We start from the raw sequence: 23,803 nt of genomic DNA, 5'->3' as shown, positions 1-23,803 counted from the left end.
GCTTTGACCCGTTTTTGATCTTGACCACGTCTACTCTCCCGTCCCGGCTTTTGACCTTTTTCATCCTCGATCACGTCTACTCTCCTTTCCTGGCTTACGACTGGCTTCCGACCACGTTTTTGCTCTCCTGACCCGTTTTTTCCGTTCCCGACAGCGCCATCTGCCTCGAACTGTGATTGGCTCCCTGTCACTATGTAAACCCACATCTATCTGTCACCTGTTGTCAGTCCGTCTGCGAACCTCAGTGTACTCTAGGGAAGCTTTTTTTGACCCTGACTCCCACCTGTTTTTGCTCCCGTCTGTTTCCCGGCTTCGACCCGTTTTTTTGATCCTGACCACGTTTTTTGCTCTTCTGTCCCGGCTACTGACCCGTTTTTTTCCGTTTCCGACACCGCCATCTGCTTCGAACTGTGATTGGCTCCCTGTCACTATTTAAACCCACATCTATCTGTCACCTGTTGTCAGTCCGTCTGCAAACCTCAGTGTACTCTAGGCAAGCTTTTTTCGACCCTGACTCCCTCCTGTTTTTGCTCACGTCTGTTTCCCGGCTTCGACCCATTTTTTATCCTCACCACGTTTTTTGCTCTCCTGTCCCGGCTACTGACCCGTTTTTTCCCGTTCCCGACACCGCCATCTGCTTCGAACTGTGATTGGCTCCCTGTCACTATATAAACCCACATCTATCTGTCACCTGTTTTCAGTCCGTCTGCGAACCTCAGTGTACTCTAGGCAAGCTTTTTTTGACCCTTACTCCCACCTGTTTTTGCTCCTGTCTGTTTCTCGGCTTCGACCCGTTTTTTTTATCCTGACCACGTTTTTTGCTCTCCTGTCCCGGCTACTGACCCGTTTTTTTCCGTTTCCGACAGCGCCATCTGCCTCTAACTGTGATTGGCTCCCTGTCACTATTTAAACCCACATCTATCTGTCACCTGTTGTCAGTCCGTCTGCAAACCTCAGTGTACTCTAGGCAAGCTTTTTTTGACCCTGACTCCCACCTGTTTTTGCTCCTGTCTGTTTCCCGGCTTCGACCCGTTTTTTTGATCCTGACCACGTTTTTTGCTCTTCTGTCCCGGCTACTGACCCGTTTTTTTTTGTTTCCGACACCGCCATCTGCTTCGAACTGTGATTGGCTCCCTGTCACTATTTAAACCCACATCTATCTGTCACCTGTTGTCAGTCCGTCTGCGAACCTCAGTGTACTCTAGGCAAGCTTTTTTCGACCCTGACTCCCTCCTGCTTTTGCTCACGTCTGTTTCCCGGCTTCGACCCATTTTTTATCCTCACCAGGTTTTTTGCTCTCCTGTCCCGGCTACTGACCCGTTTTTTCCCGTTCCCAACACCGCCATCTGCTTCGAACAGTGATTGGCTCCCTGTCACTATTTAAACCCACATCTATCTGTCACCTCTTGTCAGTCCGTCTGCAAACCTCAGTGTACTCTAGGCAAGCTTTTTTTGACCCTGACTCCCTCCTGTTTTTGCTCACGTCTGTTTCCCGGCTTCGACCCATTTTTTATCCTCACCACAATTTTTGCTCTCCTGTCCCGGCTACTGACCCGTTTTTTCCCGTTCCCAACACCGCCATCTGCCTCGAACTGTGATTGCCTCCCTGTCACTATTTAAACCCACATCTATCTGTCACCTGTTTTCAGTCCGTCTGCGAACCTCAGTGTACTCTAGGCAAGCTTTTTTTGACCCTGACTCCCACCTGTTTTTGCTCCTGTCTGTTTCTCGGCTTCGACCCGTTTTTTTTATCCTGAACACGTTTTTTGCTCTCCTGTCCCGGCTACTGACCCGTTTTTTTCTGTTCACCGGATCGTGGGTGCAACCCTTTCCTTTCTTCCAATAAAACTGTGAGAAACGTCACGCAAGTGGGTCCTGTCTCCGTTCTGGTCTTGACAATTTAGGCATTCTTTTGCCTTTTCATTTTAATTATATATGATATGTTCTACCATTTTTCTCATTTTATAATATTTTATTAATTGTTCACATTTCGGAGGAATTTTCATTTTATTTTCAGATTTATTTATTTTCATTTGTTACTTATAATACATTTTTATTATTTCTATCAATTTGCAATATTTTAATCATTTATTCAAATATATTTTCTGTGCCTCTTATTTCATTTTCATGATATTAAAATATTTTGATTTATTTACTTTAATACATTTCAATTTTTCCCCATTTTATAATATTTGATCAATTATTTACATAAATATTTTGACTTTTTAAACAAAAAAATGTTCCTTCTATTAATATATTTGTAGCAGTTTTTATTTATTATATTTTAATTATTTTTTTCCACATTTTTAATTGTTTTATTAAATATTAATCCACATTCATATTTTAATTTTTGGGGGTGTTTCCCATTTTAATTAGATATTTGTATTCGTTTTTATTTATTCACTACGATATATTATTAACTATTTTTATCATTTTACAATATTCTAAACATTTATTCAAATATATTTTCTGTGCCTTTATTTTCATTTTCAACATATTAAAATATTTTGATTTATTTACTTTAATACATTTCCATTTTATCCCCATTTTATAATATTTGATTATTTATATAAATATTTTGACTTTTATTTTTAAATGTCCCTTTTATTTATATATTTGTAGCAGTTTTTATTAATTATATTTTAATTATTTTTTTCTCATTTTTAATGTTTTTATTTAACATTAATACACATTCATATTTGAATTTTGGGGGGTGTTTCCCATTTTAATTAGATATTTGTATTCGTTTTTATTTATTTACTACAAGATATTATTAACTATTTTTATCATTTTACAATATTCCAAACATTTATTCAAATATATTTTCTGTGCCTTTATTTTCATTTTCGTCATATTAAAATATTTTGATTTATTTACTTAAATACATTCCCATTTTTTCCCCATTTTATAATATTTGATCAATTATTTATATGAATATTTTTTTAAAATGTCCCTTTTATTTATATATTTGTAGCAGTTTTTATTTATTATATTTTAATTATTTTTTTCTCATTTTTAATTGAATATTATTCCACATTCATATTTGAATTTTTGTGGGTGTTTCCCATTTTAATTAGATATTTGTATTCGTTTTTATTTATTTACTATGAGACATTCTTAATTTCTTTTTTTTAATAGATTTTCAGCATTGAGAGGTGAAAAACTAAATATGTATTTTTGGGGAATATATTTTATATAATAAGATGATTTGTTAAAGAGAAATCGAAAACAATTATAAGAAAAACCCAGGGAGCTTTACGTTTTGTCAATAAAGTTACCGAAAAAGTTAGCTTGAGAATCCAAAATCTTTGCTAGCTTGCGAATGACGTCAAAAACGTCACCCAAGTGTTAAAAGAAAACCCAATTACCTAGTAATTTACACTTGACTGTGTAGTAAGCCCCCCCCCTCCCCTGCTGTGTGTTAGCCACACTGGAGGTGTTAGCTTAAAGTTCAGGTCCATTGTCAACAAGCTAGCTTGCGCCTTCTCCGTGTCGTTAGCTCGCCAACGGACACTTTTATACTTTTATGCCGCGCAACAAAGCGCTAATGAACACACCGCCGTTTTTTTTAAGAAAGTAATAAATTAGAGCGCGTAAAATAGAGTTAGCGACATTTGAAGTGTTAGCTTAATGTTCAGGTAGATAAATCGCATTTATAGTCGCGTAATAAAGCGCTAATAAACATAGCAACGGTTTTTGGGAAAGTAAAGTAACAAATCAGAGCTGGTATAACAGTTAGCCACATTTCAGGTGTTAGCTTAAATTTCAAGTGAATAAATGGGAAATGGACTTCAGTGATGGTCTTGAACAAAGCGCTAATAAACACAGAAAGAAAAGTAATAAATTAGAGCAAGTAAAATAGAGTTAGCGACATTCAAAGTGTTAGCTTAATGTTCAGGTAGATAAATCGCATTTAAAGTTGCGTAATAAAGCGCTAATAATCACAGCAACGGGAAAGTAAAGTAACAAATCAGAGCCGGTAAAATATAGTTAGCCACATAGAGGTGTTAGCTTAATGTTCAGGTAGATAAATCGCATTTAAAGTCGCGTAATAAAGCGCTAATAATCACAGCAACTGGAAAGTAAAGTAACAAATCAGAGCGGGTAAAATATAGTTAGCCACATTTGAAGTGTTAGCTTAAATTTCAAGTGAATAAATGGGAAATGGACTGCAGTGATGGGCTAAAACAAAGCGCTAATAAACACAGAAAGAAAAGTAATAAATTAGAGCAAGTAAAATAAGAGTTAGCGACATTCAAAGTGTTAGCTTAATGTTCGGGTAGATAAATGGCAAATGGGGCGCATTTATAGCCGCGAAATAAAGCGCTAATAATTACAGAAACGGGAAAGTAAAGAAACAAATCAGAGCGGGTAAAATAGAGTTAGCCACATTTGAGGTGTTAGCTTAAATTTCAAGTGAATAAATGGGAAATGGACTTCAGTGATGGTCTTGAACAAAGCGCTAATAAACACAGAAAGAAAAGTAATAAATTAGAGCAAGTAAAATAAGAGTTAGCGACATTCAAAGTGTTAGCTTAATGTTCGGGTAGATAAATGGCAAATGGGCCGCATTTATAGCCGCGAAATAAAGCGCTAATAATTACAGAAACGGGAAAGTAAAGTAACAAATCAGAGCGGGTAAAATAGAGTTAGCCACATTTGAGGTGTTAGCTTAAATTTCAAGTGAATAAATGGGAAATGGACTTCAGTGATGGTCTTGAACAAAGCGCTAATAAACACAGAAAGAAAAGTAATAAATTAGAGCGCTAATAAACACAGAAATAACAAATTAAAGCAAGTAAAATAGAGTTAGCAATCAAGTGCTAATACAGTTGAGCTAACTGAACTTTGAACTGTATTCATTTCAAACCTGGTTATAGAAAACCCAAAGTAATGAGTGAATAGAAATACAGGAATTCAAGCACTTTCAATGCCAATTTTCCAATTTTTCCAGTATCATTGATATATAGGATTTTTAATTTTAAGTGATTTTTAGATCGAGTAAATCACAAATTTATTTGCTGTAGGTGTTGAGGGTTCTTGCATTACAGGCGCGACCCGTAGGGGGCGACGATGCTTTATAGGACAATGCCACACCAACTAATCCTGGCTGCCGTTAATCACGAGGGAAGACAAAACGCAATGGCGAGGCGAAGCCACCAGAAAGCAGTGTCGGCCTCATTTTTAAGCAGACTTGTTGGGAAACACGGCAACAATTTCAAGTATTTACAAGCACTTGACCCAAAACTCAAACACAACATTGAAATTGAAGTATTTTAGAAGATTTCAAGCAGCTGGACGAGCCCTGAAAACAAGTCATGTTTATTAATGAGTCACACGAAGTCTCAGGGATCTGTGCAGACTTTAGACTATTATGACAGGATCCCCTGATCTAAGACCTACGTGAGGGCAAGGGAAAACTCAAAAACTTTAGCATATGGAAAGTCAAGTCAAGTCATGTATATTTGTGACACCCTTAATCACAAGGAGTCTCAAAGAGCTGCGCAGACCACAGATTATTGCAGACCAAAGACTATTATGACACCATCCCCTGATCTAAAACCTACATGAGGGCAAGGGAAAACTCAAAAAAACTGCAGTCAAGTCAAACTATGTGTATTTGTGATGCCCTCAATCACAAGGAGTCTCAATGGGCTGCACTCACCACAGACTATTGAAAACTACTATTATGACACCATCCCCTGCATTTTGTATTCTTCCTTGTGATTTTGTAGCACTCGTTTTTGGTTTGCAAGCACCTCAAGCACTTTTCAATCCTTAGTGTAAGCATTTTTGAGGATTTCAAGCAGCCGTACACACCCTGAATAGAATATTCATGAATCACACCAAGTCTCAGGGATCTGTACAGACTTTAGACTATTATGACAGGATCCCCTGATCTAAAACCTACATGAGGGCAAGGAAAAACCCCAGCATGAGAAAATTAATAATCTTCAAGGATTTCAAGCATCTGTACCAACACTGTATAATAAAATTAAATTTTATATATATATAATTAAAATATTTATAAAAATATAAAAAATAAAATATGGTAAAATTAAATAAAAATGGAGTTAACAAAATTGGGAAAAAATATATTTAAAGAAATAAAAATAAAAAACGCAACTGAAAATAAGCAAAACGCCCTACACATGTAATACACATTTTATCCAAAACTCGGGCATCTCAAAAACATGGCCCAGGGGCCAATTGTGGCCCCTGACATGATAGTTTGAGGCCCCTGCCCTAAAATAAAAGTTTTTGCAGCCTGCATCAATAATTGATCCATTTTTTTTCTATTGATTGATATTTGATTTATTTATATACGAGTAAAAATAGAATTTGTCACTAAACGAAATTAAAAAAAGAACAAAGCGAAACAGGAAGCATAGTAGCTCAAAAGGAGGGCGGAGTCGTCGGCATGCGAACTAAGTAAACACGAAGACCGCAGCGGTGGCTGCGGGGGCGCCCCGTAACAATAGGGTCCTTGTTCGAGTCTTCACCTTCAAATACAAACGTCGCCTATAAAAATAAATAAACAGACGGGAACGCAGGAGCGGCACCGGAGGGAATCCCTCACATCTCGGCGGGGGGTCGCCAGGACACCCAGGGTGCTATCAGCATGCTCTTCGTCTCGCCCTCGCCCTCCAGGTGACGCTAACTGGGGGGCGGACCCAAATCAGGGAGGCGGGATCGGAGAAGGGGCCCAAGGCTTATTAAAAGGGCTAGTAGATTAAAGAAAAAGAGGGATAAAGAAATAAGAGAAAGAGGGAGGGAAAAGGAGAGAGGGCGGGACAAAGAAAGAAAAAGAGAGGGAGGGAGAGAGAGTGAGAAACAAGAGAGATAAAAAGAAAAGTCGTGAGAGAGGGAAAGAAAGGGAGAGGAAGAAAGAAATCCAAAGAGAAATAGAAAGACAGAAGGAGAGAAAAGAGAAAAGAAACCGCAAAGGGTAGGAAGAGAGAAAGAAAAGAGAGAAAAAGAAGTTAGAGCAAAATAAGTTAAAAAGACACAGATAGAAAGAGACTAAGAGCAACAAAGGAAGAGAAAAAGAGAGACACAGAGAGTGAAAGAGACAGAGAGTTGGAGAAAATGGGAGGAAAAGAGAGAGAGGGAGAGAGAGAGAGAGAGTGTGAGAAAAAAAGAGATAAAAAGGGAAGTCGCGAGAGAGGGGGAAAGAAAGGGAGAGGAAGAAAGAAATCCAAAGAGAAATAGAAAGACAGAAGGAGAGAAAAGAGAAAAGGAAGCGCGAAGGGTAGGAAGAGAGAAAGAAAAGAGAGAAAAGGAAGTTAGAGCAAAAGAGGTTAAAAGACACAGAGAGAGAAAGAGACAAAGAGCAACAAAGGAAGAGAAAAAGAGAGACACAGAGAGTGAAAGAGACAGAGAGTGGGAGAAAATGGGAGGAAAAGAGAGAGAGGGAGAGAGAGAGAGTGTGAGAAAAAAAGAGATGAAAAGAGAAGTCACGAGAGAGGGGGAAAGAAAGGGAGAGGAAGAAAGAAATCCAAAGAGAAATAGAAAGACAGAAGGAGAGAAAAGAGAAAAGGAAGCGCGAAGGGTAGGAAGAGAGAAAGAAAAGAGAGAAAAGGAAGTTAGAGCAAAAGAAGTTAAAAAGACACAGAGAGAGAAAGAGACTAAGAGCAACAAAGGAAGAGAAAAAGAGAGACACAGAAAGTGAAAGAGACAGAGACAGAGAGTGGGAGAAAGGGGGTGGAAAAGAGAGAGAGGGAGAGAGAGAGAGAAAGAGGGAGAGAGCGTGAGAAACAAAAGAGATAAAAAGAGAAGTTGCGAGAGAGGGGGAAAGAAAGGGAAAGGAAGAAAGAAATCCAAAAAAAAATAGAAAGACAAAAGGAGAGAAAAGAGAAAAGAAAGCACAAAGGGTAGGAAGAGAGAAAGAAAAGAGAGAAAAGGAAAAAAGGAAGTTAAAGCAAAAGAGGTTAAAAGACACAGAGAGAGAAAGAGCAACAAAGGAAGAGAAAAAGAGAGACACAAAGAGTGAAAGACAGTGGGAGAAAAGGGATAGAAAAGAGAGAGAGAGAGAAAGAGAAATAAATACAAGTACAGTGTCTTTGTTCGAGGCACCTGTCTTCGGCAACATCAAGTGGACATATTTTAACCTGCAGCTTGTTTTTCTCTTGCGCTTCTCCGAGTGTTGTCTCGCGGGCCGTCGAACCACGTGGTGTGGTCGTATGGTCCACGGCTTTGGAACTGAGGAATTTTCAGAGCAGAAATCCCGATACGAGAGTTGGACATCATCGGCGTACCTCGGGCTCAAATACGGAACGGAGCGAGGGACGAAAGAACGAGACAAATAAGGAAAAAATCGTCCTCCCCCGAGAAAAATGGAGACGGCTCCTCGTCAGCATGACAAACGATCCGAAGAAGAAGTGGAAAGGTTAAAAGCGGGGGAAGGGTCCCCAAGAGTCACGCTGGTTTGTTTGCTAAACAAACCATTTCTCAACCAATCAGAGCCATTCGAACTCAATTTTTTTTTTTCTGGTACTGTGGCAGTCGAGCGAAAGCAGAAGCTGACATTCCTCGTTCCGTCCGACTTCATTCCGGGCGGCCTGCGAGAACTGCCGGCGTAAACAACGGCCGTGCCAAAAAGCACCGACGCAACCTCTGACCGGCGAAATTTGACAGTAGATTGCCCCCGGGATACGGCGACCCCGCCTTACAACGTTTTCACTATAAGGTGTGGAATAAGATGATTTTTCAGCCCGTTTTCCCGACTGTACGACATCAACTTGGTGTGCCTAATTATTACGTTTGCAGGTTACCATGTGGAAAAAGATGCCTTTTTGACCCCACTTTATGGCTTTAAGTTTTTAAGACCCCGCCTTAAGGCTTTTTTACCTATTATATCTCATCAAAAACATGGCATCCTTGACTTACGACTGAATAAGAGCCCAGTAAAAACATAAAAGTGACTTTCTTTGAATAAAAAACAAGAACTGGCATAAGCTGATTATTGAAATACAGTAGACCCCCGGGATACAGCGACCCCGCCTTACAACGTTTTCACTATAAGGTGTGGAATAAGATGTTTTTTCAGCCCGTTTTCCCGATTGTACGACATCAACTTGCTGTGCCTAATTATGACGTTTGCAGGTTACCGTGTGGAAAAAGATGCCTTTTTTGACCCCACTTTATGGCTTAAAGTTTTTAAGACCCCGCCTTAAGGCTTTTTTACCTATTATATCTAATCAAAAACATGGCATCCTTGACTTACGACTGAATAAGAGCCCAGTAAAAACATAAAAGTGACTTTCTTCGAATAAAAAACAAGAACTGGCATAAGCTGATTATTGAAATACAGTAGCCCCCGGGATACAGCGACCCCGCCTTACAACGTTTTCACTATAAGGTGTGGAATAAGATGATTTTTCAGCCCGTTTTCCCGACTGTACGACATCAACTTGGTGTGCCTAATTATGACGTTTTCAGGTTACCATGTGGAAAAAGATGCCTTTTTGACCCCACTTTATGGCTTTAAGTTTTTAAGACCCCGCCTTAAGGGTTTTTTACCTATTATATCTAATCAAAAACATGGCATCCTTGACTTACGACTGAATAAGAGCCCAGTAAAAACATAAAAGTGACTTACTTTGAATAAAAAACAAGAACTGGCTTAAGCTGATTATTGAAATACAGTAGCCTCCGGGATACAGCGACCCCGCCTTACAACATTTTCACTATAAGGTGTGGAATAAGATGATTTTTCAGCCCGTTTTCCCGACTGTACGACATCAACTTGGTGTGCCTAATTATGACGTTTGCAGGTTACCATGTGGAAAAAGATGCCTTTTTGACCCCACTTTATGGCTTAAAGTTTTTAAGACCCCGCTTTAAGGCTTTTTTACCTATTATATCTAATCAAAAACATGGCATCCTTGACTTACGACTGAATAAGAGCCCAGTAAAAACATAAAAGTGACTTTCTTCGAATAAAAAACAAGAACTGGCATAAGCTGATTATTGAAATACAGTAGCCCCCGGGATACAGCGACCCCGCCTTACAACGTTTTCACTATAAGGTGTGGAATAAGATGATTTTTCAGCCCGTTTTCCCGACTGTACGACATCAACTTGGTGTGCCTAATTATGACGTTTTCAGGTTACCATGTGGAAAAAGATGCCTTTTTGACCCCACTTTATGGCTTTAAGTTTTTAAGACCCCGCCTTAAGGGTTTTTTACCTATTATATCTAATCAAAAACATGGCATCCGTGACTTACGACTGAATAAGAGCCCAGTAAAAACATAAAAGTGACTTACTTTGAATAAAAAACAAGAACTGGCTTAAGCTGATTATTGAAATACAGTAGCCTCCGGGATACAGCGACCCCGCCTTACAACATTTTCACTATAAGGTGTGGAATAAGATGATTTTTCAGCCCGTTTTCCCGACTGTACGACATCAACTTGGTGTGCCTAATTATGACGTTTGCAGGTTACCATGTGGAAAAAGATGCCTTTTTGACCCCACTTTATGGCTTAAAGTTTTTAAGACCCCGCTTTAAGGCTTTTTTACCTATTATATCTAATCAAAAACATGGCATCCTTGACTTACGACTGAATAAGAGCCCAGTAAAAACATAAAAGTGACTTTCTTCGAATAAAAAACAAGAACTGGCATAAGCTGATTATTGAAATACAGTAGCCCCCGGGATACAGCGACCCCGCCTTACAACGTTTTCACTATAAGGTGTGGAATAAGATGATTTTTCAGCCCGTTTTCCCGACTGTACGACATCAACTTGGTGTGCCTAATTATGACGTTTGCAGGTTACCGTGTGGAAAAAGATGCCTTTTTTGACCCCACTTTATGGCTTTAAGTTTTTAAGACCCCGCTTTAAGGCTTTTTTACCTATTATATCTCATCAAAAACATGGCATCCTTGACTTACGACTGAATAAGAGCCCAGTAAAAACATAAAAGTGACTTTCTTCGAATAAAAAACAAGAACTGGCATAAGCTGATTATTGAAATACAGTAGCCCCCGGGATACAGCGACCCCGCCTTACAACGTTTTCACTATAAGGTGTGGAATAAGATGATTTTTCAGCCCGTTTTCCCGACTGTACGACATCAACTTGGTGTGCCTAATTATGACGTTTGCAGGTTACCGTGTGGAAAAAGATGCCTTTTTTGACCCCACTTTATGGCTTTAAGTTTTTAAGACCCCGCTTTAAGGCTTTTTTACCTATTATATCTCATCAAAAACATGGCATCCTTGACTTACGACTGAATAAGAGCCCAGTAAAAACATAAAAGTGACTTTCTTTGAATAAAAAACAAGAACTGGCATAAGCTGATTATTGAAATACAGTAGCCCCCGGGATACAGCGACCCCGCCTTACAACGTTTTCACTATAAGGTGTGGAATAAGATGTTTTTTCAGCCCGTTTTCCCGACTGTACGACATCAACTTGCTGTGCCTAAATATAACGTTTCCAGGTTATGGTGTGGATTAAGACGTTTTTTTGACCCTGCTTTAAGGCTTTTTTACCTATTATACGCCACCAAAAACGGGGCATCCCCGCCTTAAGGCGTTCTCAATTTAGGAGTATCATACTCCTCTAATAAGAGCCCATTAATAACATAGCAGTGGCTTATTTGAATCAACAATGAACTGGCATAAGTTGTTTTCAGTAGACCCCAGGATACGGCATCCCCGCCTTATGACAATTTCACTTTAAGGTGTGGACTTACAGTATTTTCTCGACTATTAGACATCAACAACACAATGAGGAACTGTTTTTCCAGCTCCTCTTTACAGCATTTCCCCCTCTATACCTAATATACAAAACAATATCCCTTGCTAACGATATTTTGATGTTACAGTGTGAGATAAGCCCCCTCTTTATGGCATTTGACCTCACTATATGAGAACACTGAATCAAAAAAACTAACAAAAATTCTAAATTTGCACAGTTAGTGCGTGTGAATAGTAAATCTCTAAGATACCTGTCTGCTATTGGTTGACGTCAAATAAAACGCCGGTCTGCTATTGGTTTACCTGATGGCATCATCAAAATGCTGATATTTTATTGGCTGAACTACCTCCCACAATGCCCTTTTCTATTTTAGTTCAGTATCTAGTGTGTTTGATACAGACTTTGCGTGTTGGCGATACAGTAATGTATTTGTCTCGCATTTATTTGCTGTGGGTGCCAATGCTTCAGTGATGCTAAAGGTAGAAGCAAAAACATGATAACCATGGAAAGGAAGCCTACCCTTCACCTTTAAGACTACTATTAAGAATTAGTACATGTTTCTAACCCCCACTATACAGATTTGTGGCGTATCCCGGGGGTGTAAAGCCCCACGACGACTCACCTTGAGGTTGTAGGGTGACTCCGTCGGCCTTGACGGTGGCGAGTGGCGGTCGCGCCACACCGAAGCTCAGCAGGGACAGCAAAATGGCGGCCGGCAAGCAAATCCGGCAGGCCATTCCCTCAACGGGGCCCGGCGTTCCCCATGGCCCCCTTCTCTGCCGGCCCCTGGACACCGATCCCATCTGCCGGGGTCCGCCCGACCATCAACTGCCAGCTCGGACGCTCACGCGCCGGAATTGACACGATCAGCTGGCCTGAGTGTGCAAAAAACACCGTGGTTAGTTCTTCCGACTCTTCCAGTCCTGTAAAACTTGACTCTAGTCTTTACCAGATTTGGATTTTAGAGACGATTGATAAAAAACTATTCTGTCTTAGACAGTGTTCTCTCTAAGCTCAGCGCACAAGAAAATCTAGCCGGCGCACAAAAATCAGGGCTCAAAATTGCTAATTAAGAAGCGAATTAAATCAAAGTGACAGTGCATGAAGGTTAAAATACTCTTGGTTGCCCTGACGTTGTGTTTTAAATGCGGTATTTTGAAGTCGAGTCGAAGTAGAACGAAGTTGAGTACAGTTAGTAGAGTTTTTCGAGAACCGGCTTCTTCGGCTCGGCTCACTAAAGAGAACCGGCTCTTTCGGGTCCTAAACGGCTCTTCGGGTTGTTTTTGCTTCTTTCATCCCAACACGACCAAATATTATGTAAAATGATGCACAACATGACTTAAAGGAAGGGGGGGAATAGAACAAAAAAGAAAAAAATACCAAAATGAAAAAGTAGTAAAAAGCTGAGAAAAAAAGAAAAACAAAAAGGAAGAGAGAAAAAAAGAAGGAAATGTTTTGAAAAAAGCCAGAAAAAAAGAAAAGAAAGAAATGTAGGAAAAAAGTAAAGAGAGAACAAAAAGAAAAAAAGTAACAGCTCGGAAAAAATAAACACAATGAGATTTTTTTTTTAAAGGAATTTTTAAAAAAAAGTAGAAAAAAAACACGGAAAAAAGAAGAAAAAGTTAGTGTCGCATTCGGATAATTTCCGATGATATCAAGTGAATCTTGTTGCCAACATTGTACTTCCACTCAAAAATGTGATTAAGTACAGTGCTGTATCTTGCAACTCAATAAGCCCCCAAAAATGTTAATATTATGCGACAAAATATATCAGGAAATAAAAAAAAATGGATATCTTGTGAAAGAATTGTAAATGCCGTACAAGCTTTGCAATAGTACATGAGTCAATTCATTCAAAAGAGAAAAATAATGTTGCATTGCCGGAAACTCAGCAAAATGTAACGTGATGTCAAATTTTGGACATGTTTGATAATGATTTAGTTGCCACACTTGGGATTGCCGTTGCTCACTGTTGTTTCAAGCGTTGCTCACCGACTTTGTGTGAACGCTCAGACCCGGAAGGAAAATGACAGGGAACATTGGTCTCAGAGAAACTATAAGAATCTTGTTTCCAATGTCACTCGCACACTAACGCAGCCTTTGTGTTTAACACAAAAGTGTCCAGAATATTCTGCAGTTAAAACACTTTTCATGGGGGTTAAAGATACATTGATATTCGACCACTAGATGGCACTGTATTGTCTATTGCGAACGGAACCCATTGCCAAACGAGCACAGGGTAGCAGCAAGATGCCACATAAACATGGCAGTGAACTACACATTTCTCAACGTTGGTACGATAGTTTTTGTATTTTTCCAGTTACTCAAACAGATATTTTTTTGTTTTCTTGTACCACTAAGAAGCACTAAATATTACACATTGTCCCTTTAAGGCAGGGGTGTCAAAGTCATTTGAACTCGGGGGCCACACCATAGAGCAAACATTCTGTCGGGGGCCGGACTAGTCGATTGAGGAGAAAGAAAAAGAGAGATCAAGAAATGAGAGAAAGAGGGAGGGAAAAGGAGCTAGGGCAGGATAAAGGAAAAAAAAGAAAGAGGAAAGAGAAAGACAGAGAAAAAGGGAAGAAAAGAGTGAGAGAAAGAGAGAGAGAGGGAAAGGGAGGAAAAGAGAGAGAGAGGGAGAGAGAAAGGGAAGAAAATAGAGAGAGAGAGAGAGAGAGAGAAAGGGAGGAAAAGAGAGAGAGAAAGAGAGAGAGAGAGAGAGAGAGAAAGGGAGGAAGAGAGAGAGAGAGAGAGAGAAACAGAGGAAAAGGGAGAACGAGAGAGCGGGAGAGTGAGAGAGCGGGCAAGATAGAGAGAGGAAAAGGGAACGTGAGAGAGCGAGAGTGCAAGAGAGACAAGAACAGGGAGGAAAAGGGAAGGAGAGAGAGAGAGAGAGAGAGAGAGAGAGAGAGACAGAGAGAGAGGAAAAGGGAGAAAAAGAGAGAGAGAGAGAGAGAAAGGGAGGAAAAGAGTGAGAGAGAGAGAAACAGAGGAAAAGGGAGAACGAGAGAGCGAGAGAGCGAGAGAGCAGGCAAGATAGAGAGAGGAAAAGGGAAAGTGAGAGAGCGAGTGTGCGAGAGAGACAAGAACAGGGAGGAAAAGGGAAGGAGAGAGAGAGAGAGAGAGAGAGAGAGAGACAGAGAGAGAGGAAAAGGGAGAAAAAGAGAGAGAGAGAGAGAGAGAGAGAGAGAGGAAAAGGGAGGAAAAGAGAAAGAGAGAGAGAGAGAGAGAGAGAGACACATACAAGTAGAGTGTCTTTGTTTGAGGCACCTGGCCTTGGCAACATCAAGTGGACCTATTTCAACCTGCAGCTCGTTTTTCTCTTGCGCTTCTCTGAGTGTTGTCTGATGGGCCATATTCAATCCCTGAGCGGGCCTGATCCGGCCCGCGGGCCGCATGTTTGACACCCCTGCTTTAAGGACTCTCACAGTGGATCCAAATCTACATGGGACTGGCAGGCCTCTTGAAATCAATCGTAGGGAATGTCGGTCCAAAAATCCATTCCAGACTTTGCTCATGAAGGAATTAAGAATGACAAAAAAGGCCAAAATCCAGAGTGAAAATGTTTAAAAACAAAAGCTTATACTAGATGTCTCTCAGATGTTTAAAGTCACTTGGACATCCAGGCTCAAATTGGTCTACCAAAGGTCTAAAACGTTTTTTAGATGCCTTCATCTAGATTAGAAGTCCAATAGACGTCTACATTTTGACCAACTGTCCAATAGACGTCTATAGTCACACTTCTAGGCTAAAATCGGTCTACGAAAGGTCTAAAATCAATGTTTTTTAGACGTCTAAATCTAGATTTGGAGTCCAATAGACGTCTACTCTAAAGTCACACTTCGAGGCTGAAACTGGTCTACCACACGTCAAGTGGATTCGTCCAAATTGAAAGTTGGCTTAGAAACTGAAAACCATGATTCCGGCTCATATCAGAAGTGTATCGCAGGTGTTAAATTGTATTGGGACACCCCTACCCACTTGGTTGAGAAGATACCTAAAGTCACTCAGACTTCTGGGCTAGAATTGGTCTACCACAGGTCCAAAATTGTATTGGGACACCCCTACCCACCTGGTTGAGAAGATACCTAAAGTCACTTAGACTTCTGGGCTAGAATTGGTCTATCACAGGTCCAAAATTGTATTGGGACACCCTTACCCACCTGGTTGAAAAGATACCTAAGGTCACTCAGACTTCTGGGCTAGAATTGGCCTATCACAGGTCCAAAATTGTATTGGGACACCCTTACCCACCTGGTTGAGAAGATACCTAAAGTCACTTAGACTTCTGGGCTAGAATTGGTCTACCACAGGTCCAAAATTGTATTGGGACACCCCTACCCACCTGGTTGAGAAGATACCTAAAGTCACTTAGACTTCTGGGCTAGAATTGGTCTATCACAGGTCCAAAATTGTATTGGGACACCCTTACCCACCTGGTTGAAAAGATACCTAAGGTCACTCAGACTTCTGGGCTAGAATTGGTCTATCACAGGTCCAAAATTGTATTGGGACACCCTTACCCACCTGGTTGAGAAGATACCTAAAGTCACTTAGACTTCTGGGCTAGAATTGGTCTACCACAGGTCCAAAATTGTATTGGGACACCCATACCCACTTGGTTGAGAAGATACCTAAAGTCACTTAGACTTCACGGCTAGAATTGGTCTACCACAGGTCCAAAATTGTATTGGGACACCCCTACCCACTTGGTTGAGAAGATACCTAAAATCACTTAGACTTCAGGGCTAGAATTGGTCTACCACAGGTCCGAAATTGTATTGGGACACTTAGTTGAGAAGATACCTAAAGTCACTTAGACTTCTGGGCTAGAATTGGTCTACCAGAGGTCCAAAATTGTATTGGGACACTTAGTTGAGAAGATACCTAAAGTCACTTAGACTTCATGGCTAGAAATGGTCTACCACAGTTCCATAATTGTATTGGGACCCCCCTACCCACTTGGTTGAGATGATACCTAAAGTCACTTAGACTTCAGGGCTAGAATTGGTCAACCACAGGTCCAAAATTGTATTGGGACACTTAGTTGAGAAGATACCTAAAGTCACTTAGACTTCAAGGCTAGAGTTGGTCTACCGCAGGTCCATAATTGTATAGGGACACACCTACCCACTTGGTTGAGAAGATACATAAAGTCACTTAAACTTCTGGGCTAGAATCGGTCTACCACAAGTCCAAAAGCGACCGTTTTTCAAACATCAAATTTTAAACTATATGTTCGATTGACGTGTAAAACATGCCTAAATTTGGACGTTGCTTGTGAAAGACTTCCAAGTATTACAAGAATAATCCGAAATCCAAAAAACTCCCATAATCTGAAGTGGACTATTGACAATGTGCTAGATTGTCACTGGATTAAGTGATGAAGACCATGAATTCCATTGATAGCGTGTCAGACAATGGAGAAATGATATGAAAAGTGAAAAATTTGAACTGGAACATCCCTAACCACTTGGTCAAAAAGGCTAACGTTGGTCTACCACAGGTCTAAAGTTCAATTTTTTAGACACTTAAGCCTAGACTAGATGTCTATCAGATGTCTAAAGTCATTTGGACGTCTAGGCTAAAGTCAGTCTATCCCAGGTCTAAAATAAACGTTTTTTTAAACATCTAGATTAGAGTAGAAGTCTATTGGACTTCTAAAGTCACACAACTAGGCTAAAACTGGTGTACCACAGGTCAAGCCAAGTTTAGAAGATGTCTCAATCTAGACCAGACATTTACTAGACCTCCAAGAGACCTCTTTGTCCACCCCACGAAAATGAATGCATCCGACTGAGCATTTTTGGTCCAAATCTAGGTTTGGTCCCTTGGACATTAAGGCTTTAGTTGGTCTACCAAAGGTCTAGAAGTGAACATTCTTCTAAAGTCCAAATGAAGACTTGACGTCAAACAGATATCTAGAGTCACTTGGACGTCTAGGTCAAAACCGGTCCATCACAGGTCTAAAATAAACGTTTTTTAGACGTCTACGTCTAGATTAGAGTAGACATCTATCGGACTTCTAAAGTCACACTACTAGGCTAAAACTGGTGTACCACAGGCCAAGTCAAAGTTTAGAAGATGTCTCAATCTAGACTAGACATTTACTAGACATCCAAGAGACCTCTTTGTCCATCCCACGAAAATAAATGCATCCGACTGAGCATCTTTGGTCCAAATCTAGGTTTGGTCCCTTGGACATTAAGGCTTTAGTTGGTCTACCAAAGGTCTAGAAGTGAACGTTCTTCTAAAGTCCAAATTAAGACTTGACGTCAAATGGATGCCTAAAGTCACTTCAACGTGTTGGCTAAAATGAGTCAACCACTGGTCTAAAGGTAAACGGTTTTAAGACGGGTAAATCTAGACCAGATGTCCAAGAGATGTACCAAATCACGTAAACATCTAGGTTAGAATGGGTCCATCACAGGTCTAAAAGGAGAAGTTTTCAGACGTGGGTTAGAAGTCCAAGAGATGTCTAAATTTAGACCAAACGTCATAGAAGTCACACTTCTATGTTAAAACTGGTATACCAGAGTGAAAGTTTTGAAGATGTCTAAATCTAGACTAGACGTTTAAGATGTCTAAATATAGGTTGAGTCCCTTAGACATTGAGGCTACAGTAGGTCTAAACTTCTAAAGTTAAACATCAAAGAGATGCCTAAAATCACTTCAACGTCTTGGCTAAAATCGATCCACCACTGGTCTTAAAGTTCATTTGTCTTAGACATCTAAATCTAGACTAGATGTCTAATGAATGGATGAAGTCACTGAAACATCGAAGCTCAAGTTGGTCTACCAAAGGTCTAGAAGTGATTGTTCTTTTAAAGTCTAAATTAAGATTAGACGTTTAATAGATGCCTAAAATCTCTTCAACCGCTTGGCTAAAATTGATCCACCACTGGTCTTAAAGTTCATTTTTCTTAGACATCTAAATCTAGACTAGATGTTTACTGAATATAGTCACTTAAACATCTAAGCTCAAGTTGGTCTACCGAAGGTCCAGAAGTGATTGTTCTCTTAAAGTCTAAATTAAGACTAGACGTTTAATAGATGCCTAAAATCTCTTCAACCGCTTGGCTAAAATTGATCCACCACTGGTCTTAAAGTTCATTTTTCTTAGACATCTAAATCTAGGCGAGACGTCTAATGAATAGATGAAGTCACTTAAACATCTAAGCTCAAGTTGGTCTACCAAAGGTCTGGAAGTGATTGTTCTTTTAAAGTCTAAATTAAGATTACATGTCCAATACATGTCTAAAATCACTTCCACCGCTTGGCTAAAATTGATCCACCACTGGTCTTAAAGTTCATTTTTCTTAGACATCTAAATCTAGACTAGATGTCTACTGAATATAGTCACTTAAACATCTAAGCTCAAGTTGGTCTACCGAAGGTCCAGAAGTGATTGTTCTCTTAAAGTCTAAATTAAGACTAGACGTCAAATCGATGTCTAAAATCACTAAGACGTCTTATCCAAAATTGGTGTACCAAAGTCCTAAAATTAAATATTTAAGACATCTAAATTCAAACGTCAACATCTTGGCTAAAATTAATCCACCACTGGTCAAAAAGTTCAGTTTTCTTAGACATCTAAATCTAGACTAGATGTCTAATGAATGGATTAAGTCACTTAAACATCTAGGCTAAAATTGGTCCATCACAAGATTTTAGACATATATGAGACATCTACTTTTAGACTTATATAAAATATTGAAATCACTAGTATTTTATTACAAGAACATGAAGAAAAATCCAGTTTACCAAATTAAGTTGATCTAGAAGAAAAAGTTCATTGGGCCTAAATAGATTGATATAAGGCCTAATTCTAGATATGGTAATAGTTGTGTGGTCTTGCCTCAACGGTGTCTGAATTTGGGTCCAAAATAGGGTCATAAATTTCTGATCCATACTTGGACACCAATAGAAGTCTTTGGCTTAGTGGGTAGTTAAGTCTACTTCAAATAAATGAATCAGATTGTGGTTCAAAATAGGTACGTAAGAGCTATTTTCGAGACATCTTAACAGGTTTGCGGTCTAAAATCAGGCCCAAATGTCGACAGTTTATGTATGGTTGAAACTTGAACCCTAAATAGACTCAGTGGATAGTTAAGTCTACGACTAATACAAATTTAGATTAAAAATTGTCTAGTATGTACTGAGTGTTCTAAAATATTACACATGCGGTCTTTTTTGTAGTCTTAATTGGGGCCCAAAGATAGATCATGTTGATTTGTGGCCCTAATGTACACAAGGAATAAACGTTTGTGACTCAATAGGTTAAATAAAACAAAACAAAAACAGTTTATGGCCTAAAGTGAGTACATATGAGGTCTTGTACTCAACCGGTACAATTTTTATGGTCCAAAATCAGGCCTAAACACAGTTTATTTCTTGTTTATACACCAAACAGATGTGTGTGGTCCTTTGGGTAGTTAAGTCTACTACTAATGGAAATTTAGATTCAAAATTGTCCAGTATATACATAGTGTTTTAAATAGTACACATGCGGTCTTTTTCTAGATGTTTAAACATTTTTTGTAGTTTAAATTAGGGCCCAAAGATAGATTATGTTGATTTTTGGCTTTAACGTACACACGGATTAAACGTTTGTGACTCAATAGGTGAAATAAAACAAAACAAAAACAGTTTATGGCCTAAAGTGAGTACATATGAGGTCTTGTACTCAACCGGTAGAATTTTTATGGTGCAAAATCGGACCTAAACACAGTTTATTTCTGGTTTATACACCAAACAGATGTGTGTGGTCCTTTGGGTAGTTAAGTCTACTACTAATAAAAATTTAGATTCAAAATTGTCCAGTATATACATAGTGTTTTAAATAGTACACATGCGGTTTTTTTCTAGATGTTTAAACATTTTTTGTAGTCTAAATTGGGGCCCGAAGATAGATCATGTTGATTTGTGGCTTTAATGTACACACGGATTAAACATTTGTGACTCAATAGGTTAAATAGAACAAAACAAAAACAATTTTATGGCCTAAAGTGAGTACATATGAGGTCTGGTACTCAACCGGTACAATTTTTATGGTCAAAAATCAGGCCTAAACACAGTTTATTTCTGGTTTATACACCAAACAGATGTTTGTGGTCCTTTGGGTAGTTAGGTCTACTACTAATGAAAATTTAGATTCAAAATTGTCTAGTATATACAGTGGTCTAAAATATGACACATGTAGTTGTTTTCGAGATGTTTTAGCATTTTTTGTAGTCTAAATTGGGGCCCAAAGATAGTTTATGTTGATTTGTGGCCCTAATGTACACACGGAATAAATGTTTGTGACTAAATAGGTAGTTAAGTCTACTACTAATGACAATTTAGATTCAAAATTGTTCAAAAATCTATTGTTCTTTTTCCCTAGATGTCTCAACATTTTGGTGGTCTAAAACCAGGGCAAAACATAAAGATTTATGGTCCAAACTTGGACCCTTAACAGATGTGTGATGCTCAGTGGGTAGTTAGGTCTACTACTTATAAAAATGTATATAAAAACTGTCAGAAAACCTTATATCGGTCTAAAATAAGTGGAAATGGAGTATTTTCTCGGCCTCTGAACATAGTACCTCGTTCTATTACCTTTTAAGAGATAGAAACACAACCTAAGTTTTATTGATATTCAGTATTTCATATTGAATGGGTTTGTTTTTCTAGTTGAAATTTCATCAACGGTTGATTTATGGTCAAAATTTTGACCCCAAATCGACGTCATTAGTTAAATGATAAGCATCTCACGCAGTTTCCTTTAAAGACAACTTTGAATGAAGTTTCTTCAACCCCCCCCCTTTCAAATTCAAATCAACTTGGCCTTAATGTGCAGGGGTGGGGGTCCCCTCACTGATTTAGGACCCCCCTTGATTTAGGACCCCCTCCCCGCAGAAAAAACAACTGCGTAATTGGCACCATAAAGTCCACGCAGAAAATGAAGCGCTCATAAATAAGCTTTTAATGGGGTCCCGAGTGATGATGCAAGCTCGCGTTTGGGGCCAAAACAAACAAGAGCGCCACAGCTTGGAAACTCTGGAAAAAAAAAGTTTTTTTTGCGTGGAAAAAACTCACCAGAGTTGCGTGGAATCGTGGAAGTGTTAGAAAGAACATGAGCTCGATCCAGACGGAGGAATGTCTCACAACTCCTCGAGAAAACAAGAAGAAAATCCACGTCAAGAATAAATCCCGTGGAAATTCTCGCGCGAATTGTATCCGTGGAAAAAAGGGAGAATCCAAGAGGGGGGGAAGAAAGCGCCCCGAAAAAGTTTTCCTCCTCGTCCGAGTTTCAATCCAGCTGTGCACTTGACAACTCCGTGGAGGAAAGAGTCACGGACGCGTGAGTGGGACGTAGAAAATCCACGCACAACTCGCGACGAATGTCTTGAAATCCATCCGGGTGCGTCCTCTCTTCTGTCCGAGTTTCACGCAGTGGCTTTGTCAGGTTTACTCGCTTTTCTGCTTCTTTACGTGGAACTCCCTCCCTCCCGTGTTTCACCCCCCTCTCTCCGGGTGAAATTTGAGCTATTCCCTCCGCCCATGCGACCCACGCCGCGCGTGGGACTCCCTGAACGGGTTTCTCAATTGGGGCGCCCTCTGGCGGACAAGGTGCGACATCGCATCTCTGATCCGAAAACAGGTCCGCTTTCACGCCAATAAAACTCAAAAAACACGACAAAAATAGGATTATTTAACACAAAACGATAAAGAAATCCGTTAAGAAAACTCAAGAGTACCAAAAAGTGATAAATATATTGATACCCATTTTAGTATGGAAGCCCAAGAGTGCCAAACATAAAAGCATAAAAGCCTTTATTACATATTGTCAAGACCAAAACGGAGACAGGACCCACTTGCGTTGCGTTTTATTGAAAGAAAGAGAAAGGGTGCGCCCACGATCCTGCGGTGTCAGGAACGGGAAAACGGGTCAGTAGCCGGGACAGGAGAGCAAAAACATAAGCGAGTCGTAAGCAAGGAAAGGAGAGTAGACGTGGTCGGGGGCAAAAGAGGTCGAAAGCCGGGACGGGAGAGTAGACGTGGTCAGAATCAAGCTGGGGGACAGACGGGAGCAAAAAAACGGGACAGGTGGGAGTCAGGGTCGAAAAAGGCTTGCCTAGTGTTCACTGAGGTTTGTAGATGGACTGACAACAGGGGACAGACAGGAGTGGATACAAGTACTGATCGGCAGCCAATCATGACAACATACATACCTTCGAAGCCCAAGAAGTCCAAAAAGCAATCCGACCAAAACGGAGACAGGACCCACTTGCGTTGCGTTTCTCACAAGTTTTATTGGAAGAAAGAGAAAGGGTGAGCCCACGATCTGGTGACAGGGACAGGAGAGCAAAAACGTGGTCGGAAGCGAGTCGTAAGCCAGGAAAGGAGAGTAGACGTGGTCGGGGGCAAAAGAGGTCAAAAGCCGGGACGGGAGAGTAGACGTGGTCAGAATGAAGCCGGGGGACAGACGGGAGCAAAAAACGGGACAGGTGGGAGTCAGGGTCGAAAAAGGCTTGCCTAATGTTCACTGAGGTTCGTAGATGGACTGACAACAGGGGACGGACAGGAGTGGGTACAAGTACTGATCGGCAGCCAATCATGACAACGTACATACTTTCGAAGCCCAAGATTTCCAAAAAGCAATCCGACCAAAACATAGACAGGACCCACTTGCGTTGCGTTTCTCACAAGTCTTATCGGAAGAAAGAGAAAGGGTGCGCCCACGATCTGGTGACAGGGACAGGAGAGCAAAAACGTGGTCAGAAGCGAGTCGTAAGCCAGGAAAGGAGAGTAGACGTGGTCGGGGGCAAAAGAGGTCGAAAGCCGGGACGGGAGAGTAGACGTGGTCAGAATCAAGCCGGGGGACAGACGGGAGCAAAAAAACGGGAGAGGTGGGAGTCAGGGTCGAAAAAGGCTTGCCTAGTGTTCACTGAGGTTCGTAGATTGACTGACAACAGGGGACAGACAGGAGTGGGTACAAGTACTGATCGGCAGCCAATCATGACAACATACATACCTTCGAAGCCCAAGAAGTCCAAAAAGCAATCCGACCAAAACGGAGACAGGACCCACTTGCGTTGCGTT

At 40.2% G+C, this 23,803-nt stretch overlaps 1 protein-coding gene across 5 annotated transcripts in view; it reads right to left on the bottom strand.

Annotated features, from left to right (window-relative positions):
• fgfr2 (fibroblast growth factor receptor 2) overlaps positions 1-22,171 on the bottom strand; it is a 97,393-nt gene extending 75,222 nt beyond the window's left edge. For all 5 annotated transcript variants that reach the window (XM_088351725.1, XM_088351721.1, XM_088351722.1 and 2 more), the window contains exons 1-2: positions 21,797-22,171; positions 12,336-12,588 (exon numbers count right to left, since the gene is read on the bottom strand). In XM_088351725.1, the coding sequence (XP_088207851.1) occupies positions 12,336-12,516 (181 nt within the window). In that variant the 5' untranslated portion in view covers positions 12,517-12,588; positions 21,797-22,171. The remainder of the gene's footprint in view (positions 1-12,335; positions 12,589-21,796) is intronic.
• Between the last annotated feature and the right edge of the window lie 1,632 nt (positions 22,172-23,803).

This window comes from Urocampus carinirostris, chromosome 13 (assembly GCF_059441175.1).
Source record: "Urocampus carinirostris isolate Australia breed hairy pipefish chromosome 13, RoL_Ucar_1.0, whole genome shotgun sequence".
Classification (NCBI taxonomy): Eukaryota; Metazoa; Chordata; class Actinopteri; order Syngnathiformes; family Syngnathidae; genus Urocampus; species Urocampus carinirostris.
Note: the sequence above shows the minus strand (reverse complement) of the source record. Positions and strands in the feature narration are given on the sequence as shown.